This window comes from Cataglyphis hispanica, chromosome 13 (genome assembly GCF_021464435.1).
Source record: "Cataglyphis hispanica isolate Lineage 1 chromosome 13, ULB_Chis1_1.0, whole genome shotgun sequence".
Lineage (NCBI taxonomy): Eukaryota > Metazoa > Arthropoda > Insecta > Hymenoptera > Formicidae > Cataglyphis > Cataglyphis hispanica.
The window spans coordinates 4225462-4235278 of record NC_065966.1 but is presented as its reverse complement, the minus strand read 5'-3'; the positions used below and the strand labels follow the sequence as shown (position 1 = coordinate 4235278).

Genomic DNA, 9817 nt, shown 5'->3' with positions numbered 1-9817 from the left:
CAAGCAATAATTTTCATATTTGCATACGTGTTTTGACACTTTATATATATATATATATATATATATATATATATATATATATATATATATATATACACAGTTTAATTGATTCACACTATATGAATAACAAGGAGTATTGCAGATATCTATAATGAGATATCTAAGTATTTTAAGACACTTTCTATTTATACAAAGTGTAATCACTTACATGTTCCATCTCATTGTTGTTGTTGCCCATTAATTATCATTGAAACCGCTAAATACGAGTTCAATCGCCGCTTGCACATCACCGTTGGTAAACTGTAATGCCTGAATGTTTACCGTATCATCTTGGAGACCCATCTCGTGCATTTGCGCCAACTGCCGCTGCAAGTCGGTGACCGGCGGTGAAAATGACATCGGTGGCAAAGGAGCCACCGGAGATGCGGTTGTCTGCTGCGAATTTGGATTGGTCGCGATCGCGGCTTGTCTCATCGCTTCCATAAACATTTGAGATGTAATCACGCCAGTACTCTGATTGCCAGTCAGGGATTGATTGACGATACCGGATGTGGAGGATAGCGGATTGTCTGGCCGTTGTGATGTCTGCGAATTGGCGGCCGCTGATATATTGGGGAAGCGCAAGTTGTTGTCGTTTACAGGATGCGTAGCGAAAAAGTGTGCGATGTCACGTGCCATTTCCTCTTCGAGGCTCATGTTATCCACGCTGTAAGAACGAGCGGTCGTAGGTTGCAAACTGGATACCGAACTGCTGGAGGAGCCGCTGGAGGCTGTGTTTTGTGCTTCCTCGTGCACAGCAGCTGCGATATTCTGCGCCGCCTCGATCAATACCGGATGCAACTGTGCGATTCTGATGTATGAAAAAAATTTGAGTCCATCGCGTAAATTTTACGTTAATAAAATATGAGGTAATATTTTTCTATTAATATAACAATTTTTGCATAAAATCGTCGAATATGTTAACTGATGCAAATTAAAATCATATATCTAATTACCTTTTGACAGTATCAACATCTGTGAAATGTGCCATTAAATCTGGATCCTGTAGCATAGCTATAGCGACAGAATCTTCATGCAATCCAGGAGAGGAAGATATAATATTGTCTATCACCTCCGGTCTTTTACTTAAACGCTGAAATATATAAAAATGTTTACATATAGTTTCTGTATATTTGATGAATATATAAAGAATGATTCTTTGATATGATTTATGTTCATGATTCAATTTATAAAGAAATGAAAAGCATAACTAAACAGATAAAAGGTAGTACAAAATTAATTTAAATAATACTTACATGCAGAGCGCTTCTAAATGTAGGCATCTCATTGAAAGACTTAAATGCTGATGCTAATTGTAAGATAGAGTCTTCTGATATATATCTAATTGGCGCTGCTGATTCTGGTTCCTTCTTCTTCAGTGCATGCACCATCGATCCATTTTTCAATCCTATAGATTCTACTGTTGCATCATCTTCAAGTATAAGTCCACAATAAATAAATTCTGAAGAAAAAGGAAGAGAAAGAGAAATAAGTATTACTATTATTTAATATTAGATTTATATTAACCAAACATTTACATAAAAAATTCTATCTTCAAGTTCATTAGAAATTCTTATCAGAAAAAAAAAACATAAAACAAGATTCTGTCATTTTTTTTCTAAAATCTTTTAATTACTTTATACATAGAATAATTTTAAGAGATATATCTTAAATATAATAGATCCAAAAAACTTGTCATGTTGAAGAGTCAAGATTGTACGAACGACAAAGATTATAAATATTCTATGACAAAGACCAATCTTCAAATATTACAAAATCATTTTACCTAATGAATTCTTAGACAAATTCCATCTTCCCGCGGCTTCTCGCTTCAGTTCCTCCACTTTCGTTTTCAGATTTATGCCACTTAGTGTGATCGGCATAATCATCTCTGAATTTATTTGTATTCTAAATAATAATTCTATGGTCATCATAATTAAATGAATTCTGATTTACAATATGTGGCTATACTCGATTATGTACTCGATCGTTTTTTATATATGCTACGATTTCTTTAATATTTTATTTAACAATTTTTTAGTTGAATTGCGTAATCATCCGCTGGATTTTCTTCTTGTTCAACGTTTTCTCGTTCGATCTTAACAAATCAACATACGAAAGTGCAAATTCACGTGCGCGCAAGTTTATTGACAGCCACGATGAGTCATAGATCAAATATCGAATAAAGTTGTGAGTACTACTTCAAATTTTTCGAATGATTTCCTAGGAAATTTCGCAATGTTGGGTTACTTGTCTTTTCTTCTCTAGCAAGGGAATTAAGGGAAATAGCAGGGAATTTCTTACGAAATGGTTGGAAGACATGACGTAAATAAACGAGAGGAAAAAAATCAGATACAAGCTTATTCGAGATTTTCTGTTATTTCATATGACGTATATAAATGCAAAAATACTTTTGAGATAATATAGGACTTATAACATCAAGAATTTCATCAATTTTTATTGATAACGCGTTCGAAAACGCAATATGTGACAAGACTGACGGCGGTTGTCATGTTACTTATACACGTATACACCATCCAATATCGCATCGGACTGCTATGCTATGCGAGATCAACGTTATGACCGGCGTGATTTCTGACAGCTGACAGCGAAATAATACAGAATAATATTCCGACGATGCCAGGCGACGCGCCATCCTGACTCTCGCAAACTGCAGGTTGAATTCGAGCAGAGATGCAAGGAATTTGCGAGAATATTCGCACGGCGATCGAACACGGACGTACTGATATTATCAGATCGCTCTTGGACGCGTGTATGTATCACAAACGTATCGATGTCGAAGTGTTTACGATGCGAATAGATCGCACGAAAGTTCCGTTGTATTGGTGTTTGGATTATCGATCTTTCTATTATTTTTCGCTGTTTACATCATCGACCTTTCTGTTACAGGTGATAATGGTAATGCAACAGAAGGCATCACAAAAGATAAGATATTAAATCAACCGGTTTTGGAAGAAGGAACTTTTCTATCATATGCTTCAAAGGTTTGTAATATATTTCACCAGTTTTTTTTTTTAATTTTCCAATTAAATTATATTTTTTTTATTCTTAGACCAATCAAGCAGACATTGTACGAACACTTTTAAATTGTGGTGCTGATCCAGCTGTACAGAATGCAAACGGACATAATGCAATGGATGTTGCTTCAAGTGATGCAATACGACGTATTTATATAGAGGAATTATTAAGGGCAACAGCTGCTTCTGAGTATGTAAATACTTATTACAATTAATTTGTTAATTTGAAAATGTTTTTTTTTCTCTTAAATAAAAGATATAGTTCTCTACATTAATTAGAACATCAAATAGCCATGTATTTTTTTTATAGGGTAGATAGAGTGGTGCAATTGCTAGATGCTGGATTAGATGTTAATTCATGGGACTCGCAAGGTAGTAAGAACACACCGTTACATTGGGCAGCATGTTATGGAAATAAAGAAATTATCACGTGTTTGCTTGGTAATATACAATTAATCAGATACGATAGCTCTGTGGCTCAATAACGTTTTTTATTATATTAGCATTTTTATATAGATAAAGGAGCAGATGTAAATGCCGAGAATGGTTGTGGCGCGACACCGTTACATGACGCGGTGAATCGCGGCGATGTTGCTATCTGTCAAGAACTATTACAGGCTGGTGCAAATCCTCATATACGAGCTACTAAAGGGTATGCAGAGAAGATTAATCATATGAATATGTCTTTTTCATATATTTGCAAAGGAAATGTTTTTTCAGAACGTTTACGGGGAAAACGCCGTATGACCTTTCCAGGAAGAAGCAATCTCTACATTGTTTCTTTCAGAGATTTATATCAAATTTTTTGAACGAAAACGAAACGATTCACAGTCCTACATCATTCACAGAGACAAACTTTTGCCAAAAAAGTCTCTCGAGCAATATGAGCCAACTGTCAGTCGAATCTAACAAGTCTTCGGATCCAGTGTACGATGTGCCTTCGCGTGACACGGGCACAGATAGTCCTAGCAAATCTAACGCCGATAAAGGAAGCATATATAACTTGTTGTGGCCGCAGCCAAAAGCTGTGATTGAACTGAAAAACTTTACGGCTCCATTTATCGCCGGAAAGGAGCTTTTTATATCGATAATACAAGTAAGAAAAGATATATACATTTCTTTTTTTCGAAATTTCAATCTTCTCAATCTTTATTTTATTGGAATATTCTGCAATTTTATTTTATATTTAATTTCTTATTGCGCGTACAATTTATTTCCTAGGGAAGTGAGTCTGTACATAAAATATTAGATGTGTGGGAAGTCAGTAGAACTCATTTACTCGAACTGGGTCACGATGTAAAGATTGGCGAGGTGCAACCTAGTTGTGGCAAACTGCTCAACGACAATACAATAGAATGCATTGTGAATAACAATCTATTTAATATTACGGACAGCTATCAATTGCATATTACACAAAATTTCATTAAAGTGAGCGCCGGAAGTTTAGTGGGGCTGCATTACGCGGTCTGCACATTTGTGCAGATTCTACGCCTGAGTAAGAATCGGAATAGGTCGGAGCTGTGCGAAATAGAGCCAGTCTTTATAAAAGACGAGCCGAGATTCACACACCGCGGTATACTGTTGGACATCTCGCCCAGAGGACGTATACCGACCCTAGAATACCTTCTGCACATTATTGATCTACTGTCGTCGTTCAAAATCTCACATTTGCACCTCTATTCCAGACTTATACCGAATTGTGACTGGCAATTCTGTTACTCCAAGTCTGAGATGGTAACGCTGGATAGATACTGCAGGTACATATTTGTTAAAAAAATCATAAGATTATTCTCAAATAGATCCTAATCTTTTATGTAAACTTAATTATTGGAATTATTATTATTTTTTCTTTTAATTTTATGAATCTATGTTTAATAATTCTTCTCTATAACTATCTTCTATATATTTTCAATTATTGTCTATTGTGTCATTATTTTTCTAAATATTTATTTTTTAACTCTTAACAATTTTTTGCACAGCGATTACATAAAAATTAAAATTAAAATTATGTATGATAATTGAACCCACATTAATTTTCACATAATTTCTCAGGGATCGACATTTAGATATAGTGCCCACGTTGGATGTCGATTCTAACGTCGGCCAACACCACTTGACACAGATGTGGCCTATCTTTCAAGAATTACTTGCGGTATTTCCCAGTTTGAGTTACGTTCACGTCGGACCGCGATTAGCGAGCTTATTAGTGCAAGCTGACAATTTCGACTTGAACGCGTCTGTTAACGATACGATCGAAACGGATATGTCGGAAGTATTCAAGTCCTATTCGTGCCTTCAAGAACTCTGGCATATTCTTAATTTAAGCGCGAACACAACTCTACTATTATGCTCCAATGGCCTACATTCTAAACCCGAATTCCACAATATTCCCACTAATATTATACTCGTTGAATACGGATTTCAGGTAATAATAAATTTCCTTTCGTGATTTTCAATTTTAGATTAGCAGCAACATTTATAAAACTTATGTGACATTTACTAAATATTTGTGTTACAGGCTGATTATGATTTCTCCGAATGGACAGAAGCGTTCAGAGTAGCAGGCGGTAATGTTTTACCAAGTTCTGGCACGGCTAGTTACAATAGTTTAGCGGGATGTCCGGCATCAACATATGCTAACACGAGGAATGCGATAAAAACTTCTCTAGAGCAGAATTCGATCGGTATCGTTGTCGCACATTGGTCTGGTAGTCATCATCTTACGCCGCATCCTTTCGCATGGATCGGCTATTTAGTGGCGGCTGGTTTAGCTTGGAACCCAATGACGGAAATAGATTTGGGTCCTGATGATAATTACGACATGCCTGAATTATCTTCATCAATTAGGTAACAATCGCCATAAAAGTTGTAATTATACATCATTATCAAATACATTATCGCTGATTGTGTTTAATAAAATAATTATGTCACTTTACAGGGAAAAATGTATCACGAATTTATTAGACATACACGTGTTTCAAGACTCGGAGTTTAAAATCGGTAGCGCAATATTGGAATTAGGACGTTTAGACACCTTGGTATTAACATTAAGCAAAAATCAAGCAATTAAAGATCTGCAACAAATACCAGATAATCGCGGTTCCACATTATATAGATTATTAACTGATCCAGATAATGTGAACCTAGAATATCTCTCAACCGATCTATTCGCTGTAAGTAGCTCGTTTAAATAAATGTTAATATTTTAAGAATGAATAACATGAGATAAAATAATTGCGAGCAAATTACTGTTTACAGAAAATGACAAAGCAAATTAAACGAATATCCCATTCCCTGTACGAGGCGAACTTGTCCTCCAAATTCGCATCAATGGAAATACAGGAATTGCAACTGACCTCAGATTTGATGCTAACGGCCTGCAAGATCGGCAGAACTTTGATTGGAGTCGGTGTAAATCCGAATAGTAACATGGGGCTTGCAGTCATCAATCTAGGAGTATCTAATTTACCGCCTACTTTTAGAACTGATATAGCAAACAAGATGTTGGCTCATATAGAGCAATACAAAGGCTCTTGGCTGCAAAGACATTTGCCACAAGGCCTTCAGAGCTCTTTGCTGGTTTTAACTAGTGCACTGCATAGATTTGTGCCAGAGACGTAAACTTTTTCTTTTTCTAAGAACATAATATTTTTTATTTGCATCGAGCATTTTAAAGAATACAAATATTTGTTTTTAGAGCAATTTTCGTTTAAAATGTTAATCAATAAAAGATGCAATGTAAAAATATACACATGGTAAATGAAACATTTTAAGATAAACTCGAAAATTGATTACATTGTACAAGAGCAATATGTATTTGAACCTTTATGTATTATCATAGTATTGTACTTTCATTATGTAATTGTTTCCTGATATCTGATTCGTTATATTTATTGTTTGAAGAAAATAATAGTTTTTTGTTAAGAAAGCAATTCTATTTGTCAAAAAAATTTCAAAAAAGTTTTTATTTTAATAAATATACATTTAATAATTTTAATAATAATCTTGTAAGAGCCATGGTTAATATAATTAAAACGGCAAATTATTATATATTTGATGGCTATATCATTTATTTCCACATGGACATATGTGCAAATGCGAAGTTTGAATTATTTTGCAATGAGATATATTTTTTATAATACTAACACATTTGATACAATTATAATATATCTTATAAGAAATATATATATACATATAACTCATGCAATAAATAATATTAATTCATAATAGTTAATTATTTTTTAGAAGAGAGAAAACTTTTCCTATCATTAATATATATACATATATATACATATATATATATATATATGTATATGTATGTATGTATGTAGATGTATGTGTGTGTGTATATATACAGTTATATATTGATAGTATTTAATTAAAATTAATTTGAGTTTAAATCACTTTCTCTTAACTTTTATGTATTGCACATATTGTAATTCTTTAATTTTTTGTCTCAGCCTAAATATATTTTCATAACTGTTACTTTATATTAATTAGAAATTGCTTTAATATTGTATAGAAAAATAGCAGGGAAATTTATACAAGCATTTTAGTACAATTTGCAAATTTGCTAGTGAATCTTGAATATATGGAACAACAAATTTCATATTTTTTCCATCTCTTTTTCTTTCTTTGTTAAGAAAGATTATACAATGATATTTTTATACTTCTAAACAGGGAATTTATGATACATATTTTATTTTAAATTCTTAACAAGTAAATTTTTTAATATAAAATTTATATACATAACATTATTAATTATGTTCATTTGACAATACAATATCATTATTTATAAGATTATTTCTCTTTTTATCGTTCCATCCACCCATTTCTAAGTCCTGCTTATAAAACATTTCTCTTTCAAGCGCTTGTAATCTATAAAATTCATTGATCTCAAACTGATATTTGGGTGCTGTTATGCCAAAGAAGTTGGCTAGACATTCACCGACATAATCGCAACCATCTAACATTTTTGAACTGATCCATGTGGTTTGATGCCATGCCCATGGTAACCAATTCATATTTTTCTACAAAAAATATGTGTATAATATATTATTTTATATTTTTGTTGTAAAACCAATTTTACTTTGTGTAAAATTTTTATATAATTACAGTATCTATCTGTGACATAATTTTACTATTTTCTGGCATGTCAACTTCATCTTCCGACGAATATTCCTCCATTACACCATCCGAAAACTGCAGTACTCTTTTTGGTTTCTTGCTTAATTTATGTATGCACTGCACGTTAATATATTTATTAAAATAAAAATTTAAAGTCTATTATAGTTGTATTTATATAATTCTCTTATAAAAAAGATCAATTATAAAATTCAATTCTAAGAAATGGTAATATATTTCAAATTAATATTTAAAATAAAATCCTTAAATATTTTGCTTCATACAGAAAATACGGAAATATTCAACATTATTAAGACAACTGTATAAACTTTCTATTGTTATCTTATTTCATTACTGTTCCTATGCAAATCAATATAATATCTCATATATGTATCTATACAGATTATGATAAAAACCTATTTCTGATATCTAAAGCCTTTCTGTTAATCCTTAAAACTTTTCCTATCTGACATTAATCATACCAAAGCTTGAAAAGAGAAATGGAAGCTAGGTTAAGCGACATACAACAATGACTTATCAATGAACCGCATATACCTGCGTTTCGATATCTGAATTCTCTTGCAAGATAACGTCGCTCAAATCGCAGGCATCATCCTTTTCTGATGTCATCGTCGTATCTTGCGATTGTATCTTATAATAAACAAAACTTTTCGACCTGCGTCGCGCCTTGACAATTCTTGATAGCACATCGAGTAAACTTTCTCTCTCCCTTTGTTTACTACCATGAGTCATATGCAACGAATGACGTCGAAAAATAGTGAACGCTCGTGATCGAAATCCCATTGGTAGTTTTTTTGTTATGTCGATCGATGATATTCTCATTATAATATGTTTTGCAATGCACCCTGTTGTACATTCAAAAATGTTATTCTGCGATCGACTTTTACAAATCTTTTTTTCTTTTTAATAATTCATCCATGGCTGCATCGTGCATGCGCAGCTGCATATGGTATGCATTGCTATGAACAAAGTTAAAAATCTATTAAAAAAAGTAACGTTTACTTTATAATCATATGTGATTATTAATAAAGAAAATTGATTATTAAAAAAGAAATTGCCATTTAACTCTTAATAGAAAAATTGTTGTTATTAATATAATCATCCTTTTGTAACTCTTGTCTTTTAGTATAAAAACATCCAATTTTGCATCTGACATAAAACAAAATAAGTAAAAATATATAATATATATAAATTTAAATATAAGAAAGAAGAAAAGTTGTGTGTGTGTGGAAGAAATATATGAAGCTAATATAATGAAGCTGATAAATCAAAAGATTCCAATATAAAATAACATTTATCATATGACGTTTCCATGTAAAATCGATATTTCACGTCATTTTTATTCCATAGCATAGCTGCATTCGTATCTCGCAGAATGTCACAGAATTTCGATTGGATGCGGTCGAAAGAATTTTTGAACGTTTAATTGACCAATCGGGATAAAAAAATCTTTGGTTCTTTTTGTTCTGATTGGTCAATTAAACGTTACTTTACCCCTGGGTAAAGAATTTTCGAACACGTCCATTGATGGATATAATAGAGCGAAGGAATTCTCGATTCTCGAGCCCTTCGAGAAATTGAATTCGACTCGATCA

The 9817-nt window shown here is 32.7% G+C and overlaps 4 protein-coding genes across 5 annotated transcripts in view; 2 read left to right on the top strand and 2 right to left on the bottom strand.

The window, feature by feature from the left end:
* Positions 1-9817, top strand: part of LOC126853850 (probable small nuclear ribonucleoprotein Sm D1) — a 205528-nt gene that overhangs the window by 163637 nt on the left and 32074 nt on the right. The window lies entirely within an intron of this gene.
* LOC126854095 (ubiquitin-like protein 7) lies at positions 238-1928 on the bottom strand. Its single transcript, XM_050600489.1, has 4 exons — positions 1826-1928; positions 1296-1501; positions 996-1132; positions 238-850 (listed from the first exon to the last, which is right to left on the bottom strand). The coding sequence occupies exons 1-4, from the start codon at positions 1926-1928 to the stop codon at positions 238-240; spliced, it is 1059 nt and encodes a 352-aa protein (XP_050456446.1).
* LOC126853829 (uncharacterized) lies at positions 2362-7258 on the top strand. The gene is made up of 11 exons (XM_050599880.1): positions 2362-2812; positions 2950-3044; positions 3113-3267; positions 3388-3518; positions 3594-3729; positions 3798-4173; positions 4299-4834; positions 5130-5502; positions 5596-5924; positions 6016-6250; positions 6336-7258. Exons 1-11 carry the CDS (start codon positions 2734-2736, stop codon positions 6696-6698), a joined length of 2808 nt encoding a protein of 935 aa, XP_050455837.1. The 5' UTR covers positions 2362-2733; the 3' UTR covers positions 6699-7258.
* Positions 7395-9747, bottom strand: LOC126854094 (protein FAM177A1-like). The gene is made up of 4 exons (XM_050600488.1): positions 9717-9747; positions 8757-9121; positions 8193-8321; positions 7395-8107 (listed from the first exon to the last, which is right to left on the bottom strand). Exons 1-4 carry the CDS (start codon positions 9745-9747, stop codon positions 7835-7837), a joined length of 798 nt encoding a protein of 265 aa, XP_050456445.1. The 3' UTR covers positions 7395-7834.

Coding starts and splice junctions, on each gene's coding strand:
- LOC126854095 (XM_050600489.1), bottom strand. CDS start 1,928: ATGATTATGCCGATCACACTAAGTGGCATAAATCTGAAAACGAAAGTG. Junction 1,502..1,825: donor TTTGTCTAAGAATTCATTAG/GTAAAATGATTT, acceptor CTTTTTCTTCAG/AATTTATTTATTGTGGACTT. Junction 851..995: donor GATGTTGATACTGTCAAAAG/GTAATTAGATAT, acceptor TTCATACATCAG/AATCGCACAGTTGCATCCGG.
- LOC126853829 (XM_050599880.1), top strand. CDS start 2,734: ATGCAAGGAATTTGCGAGAATATTCGCACGGCGATCGAACACGGACGT. Junction 3,045..3,112: donor TTCTATCATATGCTTCAAAG/GTTTGTAATATA, acceptor TTTTATTCTTAG/ACCAATCAAGCAGACATTGT. Junction 4,835..5,129: donor ACGCTGGATAGATACTGCAG/GTACATATTTGT, acceptor ATAATTTCTCAG/GGATCGACATTTAGATATAG.
- LOC126854094 (XM_050600488.1), bottom strand. CDS start 9,747: ATGGACGTGTTCGAAAATTCTTTACCCAGGG. Junction 8,322..8,756: donor ATTCAGATATCGAAACGCAG/GTATATGCGGTT, acceptor ATTAACGTGCAG/TGCATACATAAATTAAGCAA. Junction 8,108..8,192: donor TTATGTCACAGATAGATACT/GTAATTATATAA, acceptor TATTTTTTGTAG/AAAAATATGAATTGGTTACC.